Genomic DNA, 25,170 nt, shown 5'->3' with positions numbered 1-25,170 from the left:
GACTCACTCATTCACACACAGACTCACCCACTCACAACTCCCTTTTCCCAGCTGTGCAGCCTGACACGATAGGACTGAAGCCTCAGACAGTAGCTCCAGCAGTTCATTCAGCTGGGCTCCCATCACCCATGCTGACCTCTTCAGGGTCCCTCTTTCCCTCCCCTCCCCACACATTTGGCCCCAGAAAAAAAGGCAGCACAGAACCAGCAAATACTTCATTGGAGACACACCAGACTCCACCTGCATCAACTCAAGATACCAGCCCTAGTCCCAGTCCCATCTGTCCTGCATGTCCCCTCCCAGCACAGCCCAGCACAGATGCTGCTTCTGGGAAGGAGGCCTGAGGCCAGAGTTGCTGAGCTGCTGGAAGAACTGGCGACTCCGTTTCCCCAAAATGGACTCCACTTCCTCAGGAATGATGCCATGCCCTGGGAGGGCTTCGCCTCCCCAGGAAGGAATCCATGTCCTCAGGAGGGCTCCGTGTCCCTGGGAGGGGCTCCACGCCCTAGGAGGGACTGCTGGTCCTTAGGGGCTCTGAGGCCCTGCACAGGCTACAGCCCTGAAAGACTCAATGGATGCAGGATGGCTCCAATCTTCAGGAAGTGTGCCAGGTCCCTGGAAGAGTTCCACGTCAAGGAAGACACCAAGTCCTCAAGAAACACAACTTGTCTCTCATCCCTGGGAAAGCTCCGCACGCACTGCCTGGAAAAACCCAGGAAGGGCTCTTTGTGCCCTGGGAAGGGTTCATGTTCCAAGGGCCAGACTCAAAGCCCCTCTCAGCTGGTACAGATACTGCTGACAGGGGCCCCTCCTGGGCCCACAAGGCCCAGCTCCTCCTGCTCATTGATGCACAGCTGGTAGCCGCAGCCCCGGGCCCGAGCTCCAGATGGAACCCGGTGGTCAGTCTTGGCACGAGGGGGCAGCAAGAAGCCCACACTGCCAGCGATGAGCATATGCCAAATGCTGTGAATGTAGAAGTAGTTGTCTCGTGTCTCCACAAAAGCATAGAGCAGGATGGCACTGCCTGCAATAAGGCTGCCAGGGCACAGGTAGAAAAGCCAGCGGCGCCACGTGGGTGGATAGCAGTGCCGACGGCGGACGCTGCGTACTGTCTGGAGGAGGCAGAGAAGTGGGGCTCAGGAATGGGAGGCCCTGGAACCCAAGCCAGAGCCGGTCACTCTCAGGCTTCCCCTGAGCCATGGTTGTGACAGGAAGGTACCTGAGACTAGGATGGGCACCATGAGCACAATAGTGATGGTGAAAGGGTCTTAGCCCGCCTTAAATTGGGGACCAGGTACCCAGGGCCCTGAACCCAGTCCTGCTAGGATGCCCCACCCACAGCTCTCCCCACCCTTACCCAGGCTGTAGCCAAGATCCCCAGGGCGAAGAGACTGGGTCCAAGCAGGTTCCAGAGTCCATGCCGGTCAAGCTGCAGAGCCATGGACAGCAGCATAGCCCCCAGCAAATACAGCACCTGGAGAAACAGGACTCTAGAGGCTGGGCCAGGATGGAGAGAGGCACTTGGCAATGTCCTCAGGGAGAGGCTGGGAATGAGTTTCAAGTCGACTTTAGCTATGATTGTCCCCCAGGGCCCATTCTGGACTGACCTGCTTGACCACAGGTTGTAAACGAGCCATGGCAATGACAGTGACCCACACGGACATTAAGGAGCCCAGGAAATCACAAAACTGTAGCACATCGTAGTCCATGATGCAGAAAACCACAATGCCTGGCTGGTCGCAGGCATGATAGAACTGGAGAAAGAAATGACAGGCGTTGAGAGAACTGGGGGAGAGGTCCAGGTCTACAAAACAGAAGAAAGAGGCCACAAGGGTGGTGATGTGCTGCTGCTGGAGAAGCAGAGGTCAGAAGTCAGATTTGGGAAATGCCCCACTCCCCACTCCTGAGAAAAATAGGGCAGGGAGGCCCGTTCTGCCTCATAAGCTGTATGTTAACTGGCATCCCTGACCTTCAACCTCGCCTTCCTAATCTTCCCGCTTCTGGAATGTGCTGTGGAGAACATCAGGCCAGGGAGGTCCAGGTCTTTCAAGCTGAGGCCAATCCTTGCCCATTTCCTCAAGCTTGTTGTGGGTCTCATCTACAATCCTCATCCTACCCAAGCTCTGGGGCTAGCCAGGGGTGGGCAAACTTTTTGACTCGAGGGCCACAATGGGTTCTTAAACTGGACCAGAGGGCCGGAACAAAAGCATGGATGGAGTGTTTGTGTGAACTAATATAAATTCAAAGTAAACATCATTACATAAAAGGGTACGGTCTTTTTTTTTTTTTTTAGTTTTATTCATTTCAAACGGGCTGGATCCGGCCCACGGGCCGTAGTTTGCCCACAGCTGGGCTAGACTCTAGCCAACCCAGACCCCGAGCCTCCCTAGCATGTCCCAGTCTCGCCTGATAGCTCAGACTCTGAGTTTGGCTCACTAACTGGCCCTCTTCATTACCTCCTACCCAATGCCATGGTGGACGCAGTAAGAAAAAAGGCAGTCCCTACAGCCAGGGAGAAGAGCATGGTCTTCACACCATGGGAAACAATACGGGGATGAGACAGCGTCCAGCTCTCCTACACTGTGGGAACACAGTAAAGAGTAGGGTACTGAGGAGATTCAGACAGGGGTGCAGGGAACACGTGGTACTGTATCAGGCTATTCCGACACCTCAATTAAAGAGTCACGGTCTACCATCAGCCCCTGGGTCTGTGGTCCCCATCCCTGTGCCTCTCTGGACCATGCTATCATAGCCTCTGACATCCTATGTTCCCTTAATGTGAAAAGGTTACCCAGGAGTTACCTGAGTTCTCTTTGTCCTGGAACTTTTGCTGTCACTTTTCTCTGACCTTCTTACAAAATTTATGTGATTTGAGTATTTATTAAAGCCAAACACTAAGAACATGTATGGTTGTAAGAATATCTTTGGTACAAAGATATGGGAACACATATCCCTCTGAGGATTTCTGTCATTTGCCTTATAAGCCCACCCAAAGAAAAGATACTGGACAGAGCTCTGAGGAAACAGCGTCAGACCGAGAACAAACACCGAGGCAGTATGCTCACTCCTCCCATCTCCTGACATAATCCTTGCTCCACCAGGAAGAATAGGTTGTGATAGTGATGGAAGCAGGGTTAAGAAAACGAAGATGCTATATTTGAAGAGAAAGGTTTTGACCTATGATCAAAAGCAACCGCTGGAGCTGAGCTTAAAGCATGCCAGCAGATTTTAGGGGATCAAAAACGTTTAAGATCTCTGTGAATCAGTCCTCTGGAAGCCATGGCTTTTGAGGGCATCTCTTGAAAGGAGAAACAAGTTGGTATAGTTTCCAGGGTTGGACTGAACACCAGGATGAACTGAAGCTGGGGCGTGAAGGTTAAGTGCTATGGCATCTAAAGGTGGCTTTTGAAGTGTCTTGCTCATTGACTAAAGGGACCCTAAAGGCACTACTTTCAGCCCAGGCCAGTTTCTTCATCATTCTACTAAAAAGCAATCCGAAGTCACAAGGGCTGTGAATCTCAAAGAGCAGTAGTCTTACAGGCCTTGGTGAGGCAGGTCTCCAGGCCCTCCAGGGTATGGCCTTGGGCGTGGGAAGAGGGCAGGGACATCCAGTCCACAGCTGAGAAAAGAGAGAGCTGAGCAACATCACAAGTTGTTCCTTCACTGGCAGGAACAGGGTCTCTTGAACTTCTGGGAAGAATGAAAACGGGAGAACCTAGTCTCCTGTTTGAATGAGTTAGAGTTGAGAACAAGAAGGTGGGGACGAGGTCAGGAAGAATAATTTAGGAGGGGAAAGCATTACATCCCAAAGTCTTATATATTTTACATATTTACATTTTACATTTGTAACTCCTGAAGAACAAACCTAATGTCTGTTCCTATGTTCCAGATAAGAATTTATTGCACTCCTCCTAAGTGTAGACTGTCCTGGATTTGAAGACAGAGAACACTGTCATCTGCTATCCTGGTACTTGACCTGCAACATGACCAATGGGTCCTTAAATGAAGACTGCTTAGGAACAGAATAAATCTAAACCAAGTAAAGAATGGGAGAAGAGGAGCAACAGAGAACCTACTTGGGAAGGTGGAAGATTAGTAGCTAGCTCTACATTTTGGCCCAGGTGGAAACGAACAGGAGTTATAGCAGGACTTTAGGTAATACCTCAGAGCCAGTATATTTTTCTTGATCTTTTACTATTGTCTTATTTCAGAAAGTAGAAGCTCTGTATGTGATGCCAGGCACTTTAGGCTCCCTGTGTTTGATCTGCCACTATATCCAGGAAATGAGGAGTCATCCGGAACTGAATATGCTAGAGACAATGCCCAGGATGCTTATGCAAAATGCAGAACACATACGCTCTCCCCCTCATGCTCCAGGCTCTTGATATACTTAGGTACTCTTACTAATTGTGAAGCACATTAGATCAGCTTGCAGCCAAGAGTGGGCTGGTGGAACAGCTGTTGCTGGAGGATTTGGTGAGCAACAGTATAAGGGCATCTGGCAATAAAAGAAGAGAAACAGTATCTAATATAAAAATAGAATGAGGCACTGTCAGAGCAGGTCTAAAAAGGGGGGCAGTAAAGCAAAACCGGAATGTGCTCTCCACACGGCATGGATCAGGCTGCTCTTCCTTATCTGTGGAGGAACGTCCAAGGAGGGACCTATGTATGACAGGACCCTCAGTGTCAGGACTTCTCCCCCCTTTCTCCTAAGTGATAAGTAGGATTTTTAAAAATATTGTTTTATTGATATCAGAGAGGAAGGGAGAGAGCAAAAGACATAGAAACATCAATGATGACAGAGAATCATTGATCGGCTGCCTCCTGCAAGCCCACCACTGGGAATTGAGCCTGCAACCCAGATATATGCCCTGACCAGGAATCAAACCGTGACCTCCTGGTTCATAAGTCAACGCTCATCCCCTGAGTCATGCTGGCCAGGCAGTATATATTATTTTTTTTAATTTGGACCTATGTCTGATCTATAATGTTGAACAAAAGAGATGCACTTATTGGTTATTGTGATATCTTTTTTTAAAAAATATATTTTATTGATTTTTTACAGAGAGGAAGGGAGAGAGATAGAGAGTTAGAAACATCGATGAGAGAGAAACATCAATCAGCTGCCTCCTGCACATCTCCTACTGGGGATGTGCCCACAACCCAGGTACATGCCTTTGACTGGAATCGAACCCGGGACCCTTCAGTCCGCAGGCCAACGCTGTACCCACCGAGCCAAACCGATTTCGGCTATTGTGATATCTTTGTTGCCAAGACATGAGGAGAGTCTGAGTCCATCTAAGATTTTTTTTGTAGCGCTCATAGGCAGGCACTGTATGCCACAAGACACCAAGAGCCCAGAGATGAGATGAAAAGGTCCCTAGATGCAGAACTTGGTGGAGGGGAGAGAGTCTACATGGAGGTTAAGTCACATTAGCAGACTCACTCCTCTACCTTTCCTTAAAATATCTGTGATGCACGCTTGTAATATGAATGTTTATGATTATGACAGAATGGTAAGGCACAGAGAAGAGACTGTGGAGATTCTATAATGGGAGAAGATGGGTTTAAAACTAAATTAATCTTCATCAAAATATGCTCCTTTGGGCTGGAATTTTATATGACATTGGCATTTCCCATGAGGCCTCAGAACATAGTTGAATCAGTAAAGTTTCTTAGGATTCTAATAGCCAGAGGTTTCTATCAATTACCCAATTATAGATCCCCCTTCCTTCCTAAAGTTCCCATGATAATTCAAGGATGCCATGGCTACTAAATGGGGAGATACCTTTTCAGACCATAAAAAAGAATGTTCTGAGGTTGTGGAAATCCCCAGTGTGATGCAGAATACGAACACTGTGTTGCTAGGCCTCACATCATGAAAGAACGTGATGAAACGGATGACTTTCCATGTAGAAACACAGGTGAAAGTGCAGGTCTCCTGCCCCATGCAGACCTCTCCCGGGGAAGGCACAATCTCACACTGCAGAGCAGACTTACGGGGCGAGCCAGCGTGTTGAGGTTAAGGTCCCTGGCCCTCAGGATGGGCAGGCAGGGCGTGAGACAACTAGAGACCCAGAAAGTCTGCAGTGGCTGGCAGTTGGTTATTTTAAGTTGCCAGCAGGATGTGCATTGACCCCAATGTGCCTTACAGAAATGACCGTATTCTATGCATGCCCTGAGATGAAAAGGAGGGAAGCGCTGCTATAGAAGACAGTGAATTGGAGACATCCTCATATTATAAAGGTACAGACATCCCAAACCAGTGGAGAACACGGGGGAAAATGCAGAACCTCACCCACCGCATGGATAAGGACTCGGTGAAGACATTTCCGCCATCACATACCGTGGAGAAGAACATGGTGAAGGTGTAGACAGCAGCTTCCAGAACATACCGGCTCCGAATGGCCAGGACCACGGGTGGCAAAAACATGAGGTTGCTCAGGCAGAGCAGGAGTGTGGACAGCAGCTGGAACCCGTAGGTGAGTGCATCCGCGCTGTCGGTGCAGCCCCAGCCCCGCCACCCTGCGGGCGGGCGGGAAGGCACAGGGTGGGGACAGGAGGCAGTCGTGAGGTCAGCGGACCCTTCTGCTGGGGGCCTCTAGCTAAGCCCTGTGCCACTGCCCCGGGAGGGTGGTCTCACCCCAGCACCGCCCTCCCGTCCTCTGCACACCCAGCCTCAGTGCCGGTGGCCGCCCCTCCCGTCGCAGGCTCCCGGCCGCCCCAGCGCTCACCGGCCTTGCACTCGCAGGCCGCGTACAGGTAGTTGTGCGTGCGCAGCAGCTTGCACTGGCCGTAGGGCCCGCAGTCGTCCACACAGGGGGACAGGAAGGTGCGCAGCCGCACCTCGGCAGTGGCGTTCCGGCACCGCACAAACCTGTGCACACACTGGGGTCACGGGGGCTCGGCGCCACCTCCCGCCCCGCCCCGCCCCGCCCCGCCCCGCCGCCGGCCACTCACCGAGGCCCCGCCCCGCACAGGGAGCGGAGGGTCAGGAACCACGTCCCGGTCTGTGGGAACGGGATTCGCAGCCTGGCCACTCTGGACGTGGCGCTGACTGAGAGGAGGAAGCCAGCAAGGGACTCTGGGGGCAGAGGGGTCGGGGGCCAGGAGAGAAAGCTAAAACATCCTCACTCACCTGCGCCGGCCCGCTTCCCCGAGACCCTGGCCCATCCTTCCTCCACGCCACCCCCCACCCCATGCCCGCCCCCTGCTCGGGACTACCAGCCTTCTCTCCCTCCCCGCTTCCTCATCCTCACCTTTGGAACAAGTCACTGCTGCATCCCCCAGGCTCAAAGGCACCTCGTGAGTCAGGCATCCAAACACGGTCACATTTTCCTGGCGCAGGGAGCTCTGGGGAGGGCGGAGTAAAGATGAAGCTGGCCCACCTACCAGGTCCTACCACCACCGCCACCCCAGACTCCAAACTCCTCCAGGGACCTCACATTCCTGCAGGTGCTCAACACCAAAGCCAATCCCTCCTCCCTTTTTAGAACACAGAACCTTGGCAGACACCAAATCCCCCACATCAGAGATGCCTCAAAGACTGGTGAAAAGGCAAGGCCCAATTCTGAATCCTTTGGGCAGAATTTTTAAACTGTTCGGGCTAAAGAGAAGACCCCCTTTTTTCAATCTTATCTAGCTTGTTGCGGGGAAGGGAAGAGGTGCTGTTGCTGGATATAGAAACTAGTTGTGAGCAAAGGTAACTGAAAGGTCTTCAATCATCTTCACCTCTTCACCGGAGTCTGAGGGCAGGAGGCATGTAAAGAAATGAACTCTTCCTCCGGTGAAATGATCAGGTACTCAGGGTGGTAACAGAATGCCTGAGGGATTAAATGTAGCAGCCTGGCTGGGATTTAAAGAAACCAGATATCCATAGGAGTAAATGTAAAGGGTTGTCTAAAGGAATAAAGGTAGCAGATTGCCATAAGCTCACCTCCAGAAGGATTTGAGGCAGCTTATTAAATAACATATAAGATAAAATAAATGCATGAGGGCCAAAACCGGTTTGGCTCAGTGGATAGAGCGTCGGCCTGCGGACTGAAGGGTCCCAGGTTCGATTCCGGTCAGGGGCATGTGCCTGGGTTGCGGGCACATCCCCAGTGGGAGATGTGCAGGAGGCAGCTGATCGATGTTTCTCGCTCATCGATGTTTCTGACTCTCTATCCCTCTCCCTTTCTCTCTGTAAAAAATCAATAAAAAATATATATATTTTTTAAAACATATTTTATTGATTTTTTATGGGAGGAAGGGAGAGGGATAGTTAGAAACATCGATGAGAGAGAAACATCGATCAGCTGCCTCCTGCACACCTCCTACTGGGGATGTGCCAGCAACCAAGGTATGTGCCCTTGACTGGAATCGAACCTGGAACCCTTGAGTCCGCAGGCTGACGCTCTATCCACTGAGCCAAACCGGTTAGGGCCAATAAAATATATTTTAAAAAATAAAAATAAAGAAATGCATGAGGGAAATTGAAAACTCAGGATAGAACAATAAAATTTGCTCCTAAATGTGGGCCATATATTTGATGCTGACTTCCAAGCAACCAAAGCAAAGAAGGAAACATGATGAGCGATCAGATTTGTAAGTCCATCAGATAAAGGTTAATCAGAGGCACGGAAGCACAGCATCCAGAAGTTCTCAGGTAAGCCCTCATCAAAGAAGCATGTGTGCTGTTATGCATCCTGTCCTCTACTGACTGAATTTCATACAACTTGCTCACAACTTTCCTCCATGCAAGCTCTGGGCAATATGCCCAAGTATTGTTCAATAAAAGTCTTTCTCGGGGGGCAGGAAGCCAAAGATATAAATGTTCTCTAAGTATACAGTTCTCTGGTCCAAATGACCAGTTCTTGATCCAAGGGGGGAAAAGACAAAATACTTGGAAAGATCAGAGTAGATGTGCCAAGATTCCTTTCAGAATAAATACAACAGCTATCTGAGGTGTGTAGCAAGGGCCATAGCATGCAGATAGGTAGAATGTAAGCAGATAGATGCCCCTTAGAGTAAATGGACAAGAACGCAGAGAGGGACCGGGTAAGGGGCTGCCCAGGACTGGGCCTCTACTCTCAGGATACTGAGGGAGAACAAGCATGGGGGCGGCTGGCCTCGGATACGGGCTCTACAGCATCAAGGTCAAACCAAGACTTCACTGTCATTGCCCAAGGCATGGCAATAGCAAACACAACGTACAGTGTTTAGCCAGAACAGAGTCAAACAGAATTTGGGTATAAAAATAAGGAGCATCTTCAAGTTGAAGAATCAGCTTTGTCCTGACCAGCAGGAGCACTTGAAAGTTCTGAGCCATGTACCATAAAAGACCGCATCGAGCCACAGACCAGATCTCAGGTCGGTGCATAGGAAAATGGCCCCTGCCCCAGAGCTGGGGGATAGTAGAATTAAAAGGATCCCTGGCTGAGGGATCCTACTGGATCAATGCTAACCGAAGAGAGTTGCTAACGGCCTGACACAGGACTCTGCCCTCAGCCCAGTCTTACCCAATGCTGAAAATAATGACTAAGAGGTACAGAAGGCTGGCTTTTCAAGTATGTGAATTACCATAGTGGAGAAAGCCCAAGACCCAAACCAGTGTCTTTAGGCAATGCCTCAAAGATGAACATAAATTCTTCCATTGGGGTTAAAAAGTTCACTACAAAAATATGAGCTGCGAATTGGCAGCAGGTCACATGAACCAGGCGCAGGGCACAAAATATGTATGCCCCTTGGTTACAATTAGGTACATAAGAAGTTAATATGGAGAGGGACTGGGAAGATAGACACCAAAGACTAAGTCAGTGGGCTGTTCAGCTACAAAACTGGGGAAATCTGGACCATTCTGAATTGCCCATTCGCAGTAGAGTCAATACCCAGGGCATGTTTGTTGACCAGAATTGGGCTGACATGGTCTCTAATCTTAAAGTTGGGTGAAAGCGACCTGCATAGTCTTCCACACCTGTCACTCTCTTTTTCAAGTTCCCCCACAGGGGCAACCTCCCCCTCTCCACAAAGTACCGCATTGAGATGGAGCTCCAGGCTAAGGACACCTCCACTGTCCAGCACCGGCAGCAGCCTCAGGCCAAACACAGCAGGGCGCTCAGGGGGGAGGGCCACGCTGGGGCCAAAGAAGATGTAGAAGTGGACGGAGAAGGTGTCCAGCTCATTGCGCAGAGTCGGGCGCACTGGCCAGCAGTGCTCAGGTGGAGATGTGGCCCCAGGCCCTTCCACAGGGGCACCAAGGGATGGTGGCTCTAGGGGCAATGGTTGGTTGCCCAGTGACTGGGGCATGTTCATGGCAGCTCCAGGGGCCAGGGCCCGAGACAGGTTGGGCTTCGGGCACTCTGTGGAGTAAAGGAGATCAGAGCTGAGGCCTGCCACCCTCACAGCCCTTCCGCCCCACAAACCAGATCTGAGCCAGACAGGATTTAGCAAAGGGTGGGAGGGGTGAGAACTAGAATCAAATGTCCCTTGGGAGTATGGGGCATCCAGGGTCACAGGATAGGGCCCCGGGATTTCCTACTGGTCACAGCTAATAGAATGTCATGTTGGAGGGAATCGAGGTCATCTCTCCCTCCCCAAGGACATGTTGAAACAGATGACTGCCCTCTCACTGACTTGCATGGGCTTTTGCAAGGCCAGTGTCCCAGAGGTCCTAGCTGTCCCTGCCTACTCAGGAAACTGAAAGAGAGATTAAATTAAGGAGAGTAATCAGGTCCCTTAGTGGGCCCCAAGTGGTGGGAAAATGATCTGAACGCTTTCCGATGACTTCAAGCTCCAAGTGGAAGGGCTTCAGGGAGTGTGAAGGAGCCTGGGTGGGGTCAGGGAGATTGTAGGGACACGGCAGAGGGGCAATGGTCACGGCCACCATGCATGCCTCTTCCCAGTCACCGATGTCAACACAAGCTGGGTGGCTGGGGCAGATGTGGGCTTCTGACCTTGCAACCGCACACACAGCTGGAAGCGGATGGTCCTGCCAGAGCCCCGGGACGGTGTCTCCACACGCACGTAGACCCAGCGCCCCCAAGGGGGCAGCGCTAGCTCCAGCTGGCATACCGAGGCACCTCCACATGCCACAGAGCTTGAGTTGTGCAGGGGTGGGGCCTTGGGACGTAGGCGAAGTGTCAGGGGGCAGGCGGATGCCCCTCGGCCCCCCACACACACCAACTGTGCTGAAACCCTGTAAGTGAAGCTGGGCACAAAGACCCTGGGCAGAGGAGAGTTTGGGGTAAGCAAGGTGGGAGGGACCCCAGAATGAGGGAAACACTAGGAAGAAGGGGGCGAGGAGGAGTTAGGGACACGAGAATGGGAGGCCTTTTCAGGGCCTCCTCTCTGTGCTGGGGGAGAGGAGGCAGGAGTCCAACCCACCCTGGGGGCTCTGGGTGGCCCAGCAGTCCAGGGTGGCCAGAGGGACAGCAGGAACAGGCAGATGGGCTTAGAGGCCAAGAAAACCCTGTTCCCTATTTGAGGTCAGGGAGGGAAGAAGGAAAGGGCTAGGTTTGGGGGGTGGGGACTCAACTTACTTGTATAGGGCTGAGCGATTGTGGGGGGAGAGGGTTTGCTCTGAGGGACGGCCAGGCACCAGCACAGCAACGTCCAGTAAACGCCGGACAATCAGCTGCGGCTGAAGGAGGTACTGACACTCATCCTGGAGACCCTAAGACAAAAGCAGGGGTGGTAGGAGGGGAGAGACAGCAAGGGTGCTGCTAAAGCAAGGTGAACAGAAATGGCCACTGGGAGGGAGGGGGAGGGAGACACCTCCTCTGGCCTCTTGCTCCCAGGGCAGTGACTGAGGTCTAAGTTCTGGGTCCTTCCTGCTGGATTAGCTCTGTCCCTCCTGGATCTGCAGGATCTGCTGCGATCCTCAGCCTTGGCTGAAGTTTGGGATTCAAAACCAGGCCCTTCTGACAATCAGGCCCAGCCTGCTCCGCCTGCAATCTAGCCCCTCCTCCTGAGCATTCCTGAACAGCCCCTCAAGGCCATTTCAAACCCCCCCCCCAACCCCTCACCAAACCCTCAGGACCTTACAACACTGGCTCTGGGGCATTTAAAGCTGCATAACGGCCTCCGATCCAAACCTCCTCCCTCCCCGACAATGTGAGTCTAATTTCCTCCATTCCCCACCTGCCCTTCCCACCTACCTGTCCATGCTCTGCTCTAATACCCCCAGGGAAGGGCCACTCTACCTCCCAGGCAACCTCCAGACTATACGCATCTTGAGAAGAGAAACCTGGTCTTATTTTTGTTCCCCCAGACACAGAGCCTACTATAAAGTGTACGCCTCACAGATGAGTTTGCTGGAATCAATGAAGAAATGAATCAACACAGCTGAGGGCAGCTCTGACGTTTACGAAGCCAAAGCCTGCCTTCTGTCTCCCCTCCCGCTGCTCTGTCTCAAGGGGCCACGGGTACATCTGCTCCTTCTGCTCAGGCTGGAGCACAGCCACATCTCCCTGCTCCTCTGGATCAGACCCCTAGCCCTTCTCAGTTGACACCACCCCTAACCCACACAGCTTCAGCGGACAGTCCCATTGACTCCAGTTCCTTCTCTGCAGCGTTTGCAGCATCTTAGCCCTGCAAGTGGCGCAGTTCAGGGGACGAGGGGCCTCCTGATTAGGGTTCTCTGATCTTCTGAGATTAGAGGACCTTGTGCGGCCCAATAAACTAGAGGCCACTGTTCACTTATGTGTTTATTCTGACCGAGACATAGCTCTAAACCTGTTCTGCGAAAGTTCCAGGCTCTGACATGCCACTGAGTTCCACGCCATGGGACTAGCCAGCCAAGGCACAGAGTTCCAGGAAAGCTGGAAGGCGGCCTTGAAGGATGCAAGGCCAGAAAGTCCCATCACCCTCTGCCTGGAATTTCCCTGTGATTTTTGCATCACTGCAACCCCAATGCCTAGCACACCACCTGGCAAACACTAGATGCTAAAAAGAATATCTGCTGAGTTAAAGAGTGGATATCAAAAAGATCAAAAAGAGTATACCTAAAAAAAAACAAAGAAAGAAAGGAGTGTACCTTCAGAGAACTCCTAAACCGCTCATTTCTCAGGGACCGCAATCTCTGATATCATCTTTGATATCAAACCCTAAGGACCAGAACTACTAACACAAGTCATTTCATCAACCCCACGTCCCACAACAGGAATCACCCACAGCCATCTTGTGGTGAATGATCCCACGGGCGGGCGCCCATGTTCGGGAGGGGGCCCGTTTCCTTCTTGGACAGTTCGGGGAAAGAAAAACTCCATATATTGCTTGCTAGTGGTTAACCGAAGGATCAGTGGGCATACCTCAGTGGCTAAGATGTGCTCCTCCCTGTGTAAGGCGCACATCCAATAGCCCTCCTTATTGTAGAGAGGCGCACTCAGTGGAGACCAGGGAAGGTGCAGAGATTCAGCGACCTTCACCCTGTGATGGGGCTAATGAAAGGGCACCAGAATGGAAGTCCTCAAGACCAGCCAAGGCAAAAGCCAAGTGAGAGTCCAAACTGAGTCAACATCAGAGGTCATGGAAGGAACAGGGTCAAAGCCTGGAAACTTGAGAAACCAAGAGGGGCAAAGTGAGAAGTGGTGTGGGAAACAGTCTGAAAGAAGCAGGAACAGAACGCCCTAGATTGATTCTGTGACTGTCCTAGTATGGCTGGGCCGGGTTTCTTTAGAAAGGCCTAAGCGGGGTGGCCAGTCCCAGGCTCTGGATGAGGCTTGCAGACTGAAGATGCCCCCAAACCACCTGGCCTTCTTCGTGAGAATATCCCAGTACCCACTACATGTCAGTCCCTCACCCACCGTTGGTCAGCAGTAATCAACATGTACATAAATGAGTGTTGGACAGACTACAGGGGACAAGAGTGGAAGCAGGGAAACCACTTCAAAGGTTACTGTGGTGGCCCAGGAGAAAGCTGAGGGCAGGTGTGCTAAGAGTGGAAATAGAAGTAGATGCATAAAGGACATGCTTTTAGAAATAGAGTCAATGAGACTTTTCTTTATGAATTGATTGTAGAGAAGTGAGGGGGGAAGAAGAATCAAGTATGACATCTAAATTTGGAGCTTGAGCAATCAGTGAATGGCAGTGCCATTTACTGAGAAGACGAAAGAAAGAAAAGACTTGGACTGGGAGAAGTGAAATGGGAACTGGAGAGATTTTTGCTTTTGGCTTTGTTTTAATTTGTACAGGCTAATTTGAGACATTTCTTAGATATCTAATCGAAGATGTCAAGTAAGCAGGTGGATATAAAGTCTGAGATTCAAAGAAATTAGGACTCACTGAATACCCTTGGAAGGCATTAACTTATAGGTTATAAGTTATAACTTATAAGTGGTACTTAAAACTATTGTGCTGGAGATACCTCATAAGAGAATAGATAAATAAGGAAGGAGTTGTCCCAGGACCAAGCACTGAAGCCCCACAATATGTTTGATCAAGCAGAGAAGACACCAGGAAAGGGAGGCAGAGAAGGAGTGGGCAGTGGGCAGGAGGAAAACCAGGAGAGTTCTGTAAAGGCCAAGAGAAGGGTCCTTCAAGAAGGGAAGAGTGACATAAGGAACTCATTAACAGCTAGTTACTAGTTAACTCTGGAGAGGGGAAGTGGGAACTGTAAGGGAGGCAAGGGAAAAGGAAGACTTACTTTTCACTGCCTTTTGTACCTTTCGAATGTTGTACCAGGTGCATTTATTACCTATTCAAAACACAAACAAAATAATTGAGGAGGAGGAAGAGCATAATGAGCGCTGTTAGCAGATTTTAACCTCTTCAGTTGAGATACTGAGCCATGTTTCATCCTAGTTGATGGATTCAACCAAATCCTTTTTTCTGTACAATCTGCTTATTTGGTTTCCTTATCGTGGTTTTCATTATTTTACCTGCTGTCAGTTACTTTCAAATCTTAGACTGGGGAGAGGAAGCATTCAAGGAGAATGTGCCCCAGATATTTTGGAGAACTTGCCCATAATGAGCCATTTGGGTGCCAGATGTTACCCACAGTTCAAAGGCCAGCCCTTTAGGGTAGACTGGCAGCTGGACATCACAGGATGAACACATGTTCCGAGACAGGAAAGGCAAGGAGATGGAGGGCATGGGTCAAGATGGAAGACGCTGATAGAAAGAAGAGAGGAAAGGAGAAGTGAGATCAGTTTTGGACAATATGAGTTTGAGAAGATGGCAGAAGGGCAACAAAAATTTGCCACACCCCCACGATGTGCCAGGCTCTGTGCTGGGTGCTGGGAATACAGTGGTGAATAACACAGACATATTGGCTAGCAGAAGTGTGGGACCAGAGCTCAGGACAGTGGCCTGGACCAGATAATTCACTTCCCTTTAACAACTTCCTAAGGTTTTCTATCACTCTCAGGATAAAGTTCAAACTTCTAGATCAGGGGTGGGCAAACTTTTTGACTCAAGGGCCACAATGGGTTCTTAAACTGGACCGGAGGGCCGGAACAAAAGCATGGATGGAGTGTTTGTGTGAACTAATATAAATTCAAAGTAAACATCATTACATAAAAGGGTATGGTCTTTTTTTTCAATAGTTTTATTTCTTTCAAACGGGCCGGATCCGGCCCGCAGGCCGTAGTTTGCCCACGGCTGTTCTAGATCCTTCATGATCTGGCCTCTGCTCGCCCCTCCCACTCCCTTACCCATCCCAACAACCATCCCACACTGAACCACTACAGTTCTCAAGCTTTAGCCCATGCTACACCTACCCTGCAATGCCTTTCCTTGCCTTCTCAACTTCAGGCCTCACCTTCTAACAGTTTCCTAAGACCACCTCTACAAGCTGAGTTAGCCATCTCTCCTTTGTCCTCTCAAAACACCTCTTATATCTCACTACCATACGTCTTATTTATGTGTGTCCCTAGCACTCAACCCAAGGCCTGGGACAAAGCAGGTACTCAAGGACTAAGGTCTACAGGAAGGTCTGAGCTTACCCCCAAAACTAAGGAGGGCCCTAGAAACAGTCCTACCTTCTATTGCTAGGACTTTTCAGTCCCCACCCAAGGATATCCCTGAACCCACAATACTTCCTGTGTTGGCCAAGCCTCACAGGAAGTCAAAACCTGGAATAAGGAAAAAGCAATGTGAGAAGATGGAGCCCTGGAGAAATGTTCTGGATAATCTACCCACAGGCTAAAATCTAGGGAATTAACCAAAAAACTTAAAGAATCCTTAGAAGCCCATTGAAGATTCCTAAAGGTGGTCAAATTCTCAGAGGGACTACAAAGATGATCCTTTCTTCCCCATCCTCACCCCTTGAACCTCTAGAACAGGCCTAACTGAAGAGCTACATCTCTCATGGTGTCCAGGTCTGCTGACACTCATGGGCAAGGTGTAACTGTGCCCTCTTCTCTCTAGTCTCACCACACTGCAGGGAGCTCTGCTGCTAGGGCTCCAGCTTGCAGTACCAAGTCCCCCACGCCCCTCTTGCTATATCTAGTTGCAAATGGGTATGTCAACCAAGCCTGGTTCTGACCTCTCCTAACTAGGCTTCAGCTCCCATAATATCAACCCAGGCCTAGGTCCCTATTTGCTCCTGACCACCCAGAAAAGTTTTTGGATAACCAGAGCAGAGCTTCAGAAAGATTTTCCCTGCCAGTCCTCACAGAGAGAGTCCAGGATCAGAGTTAGGACCAGGAACTGGCTCTTTGGAATTTGACCAAAGACCTAAGACAGTCCTCCAAACAGAATAACCCTTAGTTCTGACAGGAGTCAAGACCTACCTAGAACCCAGAGCCATTTCCAGGTGAGCGCCAACATGCTTTCATCTAGAGGGCTCCCAAACTTTGACAGCAAGTTCTCTTGTGATCCCTCTCAGGAAAAACAGCCTATCACCAAGGCCTCCAGACATTCCGTCAGCCCTAGTTCCCATTCTGAAAACAGCAGTACCAGTACACATGTCCCTGTGGCATTCTCAGCTCATTCAACTACAGTAGGAGGAAGAGAGGTGAGTCTACCACAGCCACAGAGCTCCTCCCGGCAAGGAACTCAGCCTGGAGAGAGATCTCCAGATCAAATCTTCACCTGATTGGGAATTTATGTCCCTCTCAATTCTCAATGGCCAAACCCTGATAGCATTCATGTTCTTTAGCATCCTGTTCTCTAAGTCCTCTCTCTGCTCATGCTCAGTCCTTACCACACACACTTGGCCATCCCACTCTTGACAATGACCAGCTTATCACACCCTTGCTTCCCGCCGACAGGAGTAAGAAAACTATAGATCCTATTACTACAAGGAGAAAGTCTGCCCAACACCCGGGAGTGGCAGAAAACCTTTGTGGCATTTCCTTCCCCTCCAAACCGGCTGGGAAAAGCATTCTGACCTTTGAACATACACTTCAGATGTTAACCACCTCTGCTCTATGAAATCAGTACAGATATCTGGAGGAAAGGTAGGCAACAGTCTGGATGGACACCAGCTGCCCAAAGCCTCCTTTTAACAGGAAGGTCCTCCCTGCCCCAGAGTGTTCCTGCATGGTCTTCCCGAGGGTGTAGGGAGCTGAAATCATGATAGGAGAGGAATGCATTCTCCCAGATGGACTGACTGGGCTGTAGCCTACAGGAGTCGGCGGGGCTATCTTGGGTTTGCGCAGCAGCATTTGACTTGTCCCTAGTGGCTTCTGATCACCTCGATTAACCCTTGTAGCTTCCAACAGGAAGGGACACTACTCTGCAGTGCCGGGGCCTCTGGATGACTGCAGACTCTGAACTTGCCTTTCAGCTTACATGGACCCACCATGTCCCCCTAAGGTTCCCAAATTGCCTCATATAGGTCTTGACCCACCAAGTGACCTGCTAGCCTCTAACTAGAGTCCATCCCAGCCACCCTCATGCAGTTTCCCATCCTGGTACAAGGCTTGTGTCCCAGGTAACCATGAGGGGAATTCAGCAGAGATGGAGAAGTAGCTCTGACCTCTCCTGCCCTAGACAACATCAACCCACCTTGACAGAGATGTGGCCGTGGGCCTGGGGAAGGTGGGCAGCCAAGAACCAGTCCCCAGGTAAGGGGCTGCTGACGTTAAAGATGCCTGACGTGCGGTTGGGCAGGGTCCAGCTGAGGGTCAGTGAGAAAACCCCAGGCACGGCCGTGTCCCCTGGGAAGTGTGTGTGCAGAGGATTGATGACAGGGGGTGCCCCAGACCGGAAATACCTGGGGACCAGAATGAGGAGAGGAAGAAAGCAGGCAATGAGGCGGGAGATGAGAAATGGGGAAAAGAAAGGAGAACAGTCACTCATCACCAGCAAATAAGTAGATTCCCTATACCAGTGATGGCGAACCTATGACACGCGTGTCAGAGGTGACACGCGAACTCATTTTTTTTGGTTGATTTTTCTTTGTTAAATGGCATTTAAATATATAAAATAAATATCAAAAATATAAATCTTTGTTCTACTATGGTTGCAAATACCAAAAAATTTCTATATGTGACACGGCACCAGAGTTAAGTTAGGGTTTTTCAAAATGCTGACACGCCGAGCTCAAAAGGTTCGCCATCAGTGCCCTATACTGACACATACAACAAAGTGGATCCAGGTAGGGGTCGGCACAGAGGGGTAAAAGGTCGGCTCAGGCACTCACACAGTCACACTTTGGTCTCGAAGTAATCATGAAACAGAGGTCTTGGCCCTCACTCAGTCATACTGCAACCTCAACCAGGGTCAGGGGTCAGGGGCCAGGGGTCAGTTTAGATACTTTCGTTTGGAAAGCGGTCTGGGGTTAGAAGTGAGGGTCAGGAGGTCAACTCAGACACTCACACAGTCACACTTTGGTCTGGGCAGTGGTCCCCAAAGGATCCCCCCTGCTCCTTGAAGATGATGAGGTTCCAAACAGCCAGGAATGTGTCCTCAGGAACATGGAAGTGGAAGAGTTCGGTGCTGGCAAAGGAGCGGAAAGGACTCAGCTTGCGGGGTGAGCAGGTGGAGTAATCGGTCAGGAAGAGGCCTCCTGGGGAGCAGGCGAGAAAGAAAGGGGCAGGTAGGATAGAGGGCATTTCCGTTAAGCAGCAGGCACACCAGTCTTCCTCACCAATAGCACCAACTCAACAAATGCTCTTCTGAGACGGGAACTGGGTCTCATGCTGCCCTAACCATCATCTGCTTTAATCCTTACAATGACCTTGAAAAAATGACCTGTTTTTATAGATAAGGGAACTGAGGCTTAAACCTAGATCTGTATAAATCCAAAACCAGGGCCCTTTATATGACCCCACAGCTCCCCTCACTTAGGAGTCATTGTTCTGCTGTTACCAAGCCTAACAAAACAGAGGTGTGGACGGTGAGCATGCGCATGTATGTGTTGGCACGGGCTCTTCGGCCACTGAGCTAGCTAGAGCTCCACCTGTGGGGCTTGGGAGTCAGCATGAAACTGTGTAACTTCCTTGTTTATTTCCTTCCCCCTTCTGTTCCCCTGTGTCAGGGGCAGTAAAAACCCTCAGAAGCTTCACAAGAGCTGTCTGTACACTGGCTCAGGGCAGGAGGGGGAAGGGGAAAGTGCGGTGAGTCTGCAAGGGGCCTGCTTGGGTGGCAGAGGCAAGGACAGGAGCTGGCAGGCCACCACAAAGCTGCTGGGAGGGAAGGAAAGGGAGTCACCAGGCCCTCGAGGGCTCATAATGAGCAGCCAGAGGGGCTTCCCAGAGGGAGCCCCAGGGAGGCAGTCAGCTGGCGACCTTGTGGAATCTCAAACCTCTTGGGAATATTCATATGCAGGGCAGGAGGAGGGGGAGGGTTGTCTCTAAATGAAATGCTAAGATACCTGATCATGGCTGTTAGGAGTGAAGCCAAGGTGAATAGGAAAGTCTGGTGTCAGCAGCTAGGACTGCTGTAACAGTGAAAATAACCCAGTAGCTCAGCTGGATAGCAGAGTCCCAAATGGCAGGCAAAGTTCTGGGGACTCTGACGGCCCCAGAGAAGGCCAGAAGATGCCTCCAATGCAGGTGAGACAGTTAGGAAACCACAGCTTCAGGGGTCGGGGCAGTTTTCAGCCAAATAGTAAATACCCACAGGGCTTACCTAGTCTGACAATCTCCCTCTCTGGAAATGGGAGATTTAACTCCAAAAATGAGGTCTTTGAAATAACAGAGAAAGAGGCATCTGGGAAAAAGGAGGTGGCTGAAGGATGCACCCTGGTTAAGGTTGACCCCACTGAGCTGCAGCAACTTCAAGAGTGACCCTGCAGAGAAGTGGAGGCCACTGGCCCTAGATTGGCCTGTGCTCATCTTTAAAGGCCATGGATACACCCAAGGACTAGTCTGTCCAGTTCAGACCGCTTGGTTAGCCTCTACTGTCAGCAAGGAAGACGTGCCACCTTGCAAGCTGAGCACTGCCCAGGAACCAGAGGCTCACAGAGCAGCACTGAGAGAGCAGTGGCAACGTATCTAAGAGGGACGAAGGGAAATGAACCAACTATGGGGAAGATAGGTTTCCTAGGAGTCCTGGCTATGACAACCGGAAGGCAGAAAGCCAAGAACTGATAGCCTAATCTCCTGTCACAAGAAAGCGGAGCTCTGGAGCACCCTCTGCTGGGGGCAGGGAGGCTTCTCCTCCCCAAGGCTGGTACCAGGAGGGGTCGTCACATGAGCCATTGCTATTCTTAGGAAGAAATCTTGGCCAGGCCCCAGAGCAGACCCTCAGAGAGCTGCTCATGAAAAACAGCTAATGGTCTTCGGGAAACAATGGACAAATGAGCACACGAACCACACGAGCATGGCACGGCCCCATTCACTCCAAGCTTTGGTTTGGGGTTTCTTTCACCTGGGCCTACAGAGCTGTGTGCCACAGGAAGCACGAGGAAGGCCCCAGGCAAGCCCAGACAATCTGTCCTGGACGCCCCAGTACTTCCAAATGGAGCTCTGGTGATTATCCTCCACCACCTGACACACACACACACACACACACACACACACACACACCTGCAGACACACAGAGGCTGAGGCTGGCCCTGCTAATGACAGCACTGGGTAGGAAAAAAAAGGCCACTTTCTGGAATGGCAAGGCCTGTCTGGGTTATGCAAATGCAGTCAGAGCTCAAGGACCAGGAGACCCAGGTGATACCTCCCATTCCTGAAATGAGACCGAAGCCAACAATAAGCATGTATTGAGACCGATTGTGCCGCTATGGTCCTGTGACACTGGCAGCCCCTCCTCAAGCAAAGTGTACACGCCCCAGGACCTAGGTCACAGAGCACTCCTGCAGGGCCGGCCACCGTTACCCAGGCAGCAACTATTCACAGCACTAAGGCACCCCTGCCTGCAGTCGGGCCATGCAGCACTCTTTTCCAACTTCATTACAATTCTCCCCAAACCACTTAAACCTGCTTCTGGACAATCGTGGTTTAAACCACATCTCTCCACTTTCTACTGCTCTGGGGCTGTCAGCCAGCCTCCTCCCCAAGTCAGCTCTTGCTTGCCCAGTGAGCTCATGAACAAAGAAGCCATGATGACAAAAATGGGAGCTATGAATTGGGCTCAAGAGTAGGGACTCCCCCTCACCCAAACTGAAAAACTGACCTGGCTACCGCCCTCCTTCAAGGAGTCAGGCTGGGGGCAGATGGATTCCTTGTATGTTATGAGAGGCATCCGAACAGGGAACAATCCACTGGGAAGCTAACACTTCAGTGCTCTGTCTACAGGAGCAGGTAGAGCTGAAGAGAACATGCGTGGGCCACAACACGCACCCTCCCCTGACACAATAATGTAACATACTCAGAAGACACACAGGCTCACCTGCACCCCATACAACATACATGTGCCTGCACTCACCAACACACAGTCATGTACACACACTGCATATGCCCAGCATTCCCACCGATCCCTCAGGTATACACTCAGACCTGTAAGTTCCAGACACCAGTGAGCTTGGGGCAGTGGCCTTTGGATGCATTGATCTCCTCAAGTCTGTACACTGAACCAGGTCACCAGAACTCACTGAAACCCAGCCCCCATCCCCAGCTACTTTGTTAGTTATTAGTGCCAAAGATTCCCCCGGGCACATTTCCATCCTTTCTAGAATGCCAACCGCCAGAGGTAGCTGAGGTTTGGGGCATGAAGACCATAGCCATCTCCTTAGGATGGGACTGTCGTTATGGCACAACTCCTCTGACCAGGACCCCTCTCCTCCTCTCACATTTCACCTGTTAAGAAGTTAGACCTCTCCCTCTCTTATCCAAATCACTTTCTTGCTGGATGGTAGCCCTAGGCTGACAACTGGCAAAGGAGGAAGAGTTTGTGATGAAGCCTCCTTGTGGGAAGACAGGGGGAAGGACAGGCTGTGCTTTGAGCCTTTCCCGACTTGGGTTTGGCACATATTGCAGTGAAAAAAAACTAGTGTGGGGTAGTAATTAGTAAACTTTTTCCTAGCCCCAATACTGCCATTTACAAGCCGTACGACCTTGAGCAAATTGCTCCCCTGTTGAGCCTCAGTTTCCCTATCTGTAAAATGGCCTCCGAGTTTCAACCCTGCTCTAAAAGTGTCAGGAATTGCCCAACTGGGTTGGCTCGGTGGATAGAGCATCGGCCTGTGGACCAAAGGGTCCTGGGTTCAATTTCAGCCAAGGGGGCACATACCTTGGTTGCAGGCTCCTCCCCAGCCTGGGCCCTGGTCGGGGCGTGTGCAGGAGGCAACCAATTCATGTGTTTCTCTCACATTGTTGTTTCTCTCTGACTTTCCCTCCCTCTTCCACTCTCTCCGAAAGATCAATGGGAAAATATCCTCAGGTGAGGATTAATAAAAACAAACAAAAAAGTATCAGGAATTATTCCTAGACAAATCAAGCTTATTGGGAACGAAACTCATTACAAGAAGAAAACTCGTTATAATGGCAACTAACCCATGTCCATCTGTTTGCTACATGTTATTTTCAAAACTGCTTTTTTAACCCTGCTTTCATGCCTACTATCTCAAGAGTTTAGGCTAACCCTTCCCAACAGCGGACTAGAGGCTGTCTGGTGTGGGAATATGTCTCTCCCATCAAAGTTTATGAGCAGGAGCAAGACTCCGTTGGAAAAGCAAGTGTCAAAATGGGGTCAGAACGAACACGGGGAAAGGAAACCTTGACGTGTCTGTCCTAGGACCTGCTGAGCCTCAAGTCCACAGTAGCTACCTCTCTTCTGACCCTCCCAACTCCTCTCAGATGGGAAGAACTCTCTCCTCCCGGATTCCCCCCACTTCTTCCCCCAGGATCTAGTTACCAAGGCCCCACCTCTCCCGAATCCCCCAGCCCACCCTCCCTGCCAGAACCCCGTCCCTGCCTCAGGCCTCGCTGCTTCTGCACTCACCAGCCCCCGGGCCAAGGACAGAAAACAGCAACAGCAGCAACAGGGCTGGAGGCAGCTGGAGCCCAGACCTGAGCCGAGGCTGGGAGAGGGGCAGGGTGTGAGAGAGAGGGGTGGGTGGTGGGAGAGACTCGGGTAAACGCAGAGAAGAGGGCAAAGGCTGAGACAATGGGCTGGGCTGGGCTGGGCACCGGGGCTTGAACAGGGGCAGGGGTTGGGGTAGAAGAGACTGTGATGGGGACTGGAGTGAGGGCAGCGTCTGGGCCCTGGGCTTAAGCAAACCCTGGGGATGGGACTGGGACAGGGGTGGGGCGGGGATCTGTGACAGGAGGTGGAACCAGGGCAGAGGCGGGGGTGGGGGCCCGGCCAGGGTCTGAGGCTGGAGGGGGGGCCTGGGTGGGGACCTCGATCTGGGCATTCGCTGGTGTCCACGCCGGGACTGGGACCTATTTGGGAAGCAGGCCGAGGGCGGGGCCGGGGGCCTGGGTCTGGGCCGGGGTGCTGGGACGAGGGGCCGGGACAAGGGCTGGGCCATGGCCCGGGGCGGGGGCGGGGCCGGACGGGCCAGCGCGGGCGCTCGCAGAGCTGACCCGCGGCTCCGCTCCCCACCCCCGGGGGTGGCCTCGGTGTCCTCGCGGGCCCGGGGCCGGGGCCGGGCCGGGCCGGCTGAGGCCGAGCCGGGGACTAGGGCAGGAGTTCCGGCCTGGGCGACTCGGGGAGGCGCGGAGCCGGCGATCACCAGGCCCCGCGGCGGCCTCGGCCTGACGTCGCTGGCGCTCCGCCCCTCGGCCGGGGCGATTGGTCCCCGCTGGGCCCGAGGACAGGCTCCGCCTCGCCGTTTCCCACCCGCACCGAGCCGGCGTCCCCGTCAGAGGCTCGCAGACCGCGCTGGCCGCCCGCAGGCGTCTCATAGGGACCCTGCAGAGACCCTCGCAGACCCAGACGCGCACGGATGTCCCCGCAGACACCCGCAAAGCCTACCCGAGCCTCTCAAAGGGACCCCGCCACCCCCTCCAGGCGCGATGCAGCTCTCGCAGGGGACCTCGCCCACCGCGGTGACCAGGCTGCCTTTGACGCTGACTATGAGGCGTCCCAGTTGCCCTGGTGACGGATCCCTTCTCCTCCGGCCTGGGTTCCAGAGGCTTCAATCAAGTCTCCCCACCCGCCCTGGTTCCCCTCATTCCTCCCCCTCCCACCCTTCCCCAGACCTGGCTAGAGCTCCTCCGGGAATTTCTGCGGGTGTTCAAGTCTCCGGTCAGCCCACAGCGCCCTGCAGCCGGGTTTCATCCACAACCAAGAGCCTGCCCTCTCTCGGGGCTAACACTTCCCACGCCCAGCTTCAGGCAAGATCCTGACCCAAGGACTTGCAAAAGCCAAGCCAAAGCCCAAAAGTAGGTAGTCTCCAGGGTCCACCTCTAAACCCTCGTCCCATTTCCTTCCTAACACCTCTGTCGCTTCCCACCTCAGTGCAACCCGCTCCCATTCTCATTCTCTTTTCATCCTTGCCTTCCTCCCCTTCTTTTTCCCCTCTCTCTTCCCATCCCCTGGTTCTCCACCCTGCCCCTGTCCAGTCATCTTACTTCCCACCGTGCTATCTTTCCCCTATTTCCTGTCCCAAACTTCCCCTTTGGAAAGATTCTGATGGATTTAAGTGATATATTTAGTATTTCGGGAGCATGGGGAGGTAGGGTGGAGGGGGAAGGGGGAGGGGACAAGTGCAGGAAAAATTAAGGCTGGAATCGTTAGGCACTGTTGCAAATGACAGGCCTTGAATATCAGGGCCAAGAAATTTGGACTTAATCCTTAGACTGAGTCAATGAATATTTTTTAAAATATATTTTTATTGACTTTAGAGAGGAAGGTAGAGGGAGAGAGAGAGATTCTCTCTCAATGATGAGAGAGAATCATTGT

General features: G+C 51.7%; 1 protein-coding gene across 11 annotated transcripts; it reads right to left on the bottom strand.

Moving 5' to 3' along the window:
- Positions 1 to 200: 200 nt before the first annotated feature.
- Positions 201 to 24,008, bottom strand: TMEM8B (transmembrane protein 8B). 11 transcript variants are annotated; one of them, XM_059657299.1, is made up of 14 exons: positions 23,850 to 24,001; positions 23,263 to 23,330; positions 18,745 to 18,934; positions 17,932 to 18,139; positions 11,520 to 11,653; positions 10,935 to 11,203; positions 10,015 to 10,340; positions 7,260 to 7,353; positions 6,961 to 7,084; positions 6,735 to 6,877; positions 6,347 to 6,525; positions 1,608 to 1,754; positions 1,358 to 1,474; positions 201 to 1,108 (listed from the first exon to the last, which is right to left on the bottom strand). In XM_059657299.1, the coding sequence occupies exons 7-14, from the start codon at positions 10,291 to 10,293 to the stop codon at positions 632 to 634; spliced, it is 1,560 nt and encodes a 519-aa protein (XP_059513282.1). In that variant the 5' UTR covers positions 10,294 to 10,340; positions 10,935 to 11,203; positions 11,520 to 11,653; positions 17,932 to 18,139; positions 18,745 to 18,934; positions 23,263 to 23,330; positions 23,850 to 24,001; the 3' UTR covers positions 201 to 631. The 11 variants fall into 11 exon arrangements, 10 of the variants coding, with proteins under 10 accessions (XP_059513282.1, XP_059513274.1, XP_059513276.1 ...); XM_059657291.1 differs by having other exon boundaries at positions 23,263 to 24,006; XM_059657292.1 differs by having other exon boundaries at positions 638 to 1,112; positions 23,263 to 24,006.
- Positions 24,009 to 25,170: the final 1,162 nt, after the last annotated feature.

The sequence above is a fragment of the Myotis daubentonii genome, chromosome 11, assembly GCF_963259705.1.
Source record: "Myotis daubentonii chromosome 11, mMyoDau2.1, whole genome shotgun sequence".
NCBI classification, from domain to species: domain Eukaryota; kingdom Metazoa; phylum Chordata; class Mammalia; order Chiroptera; family Vespertilionidae; genus Myotis; species Myotis daubentonii.
Note: the sequence above shows the minus strand (reverse complement) of the source record. Positions and strands in the feature narration are given on the sequence as shown.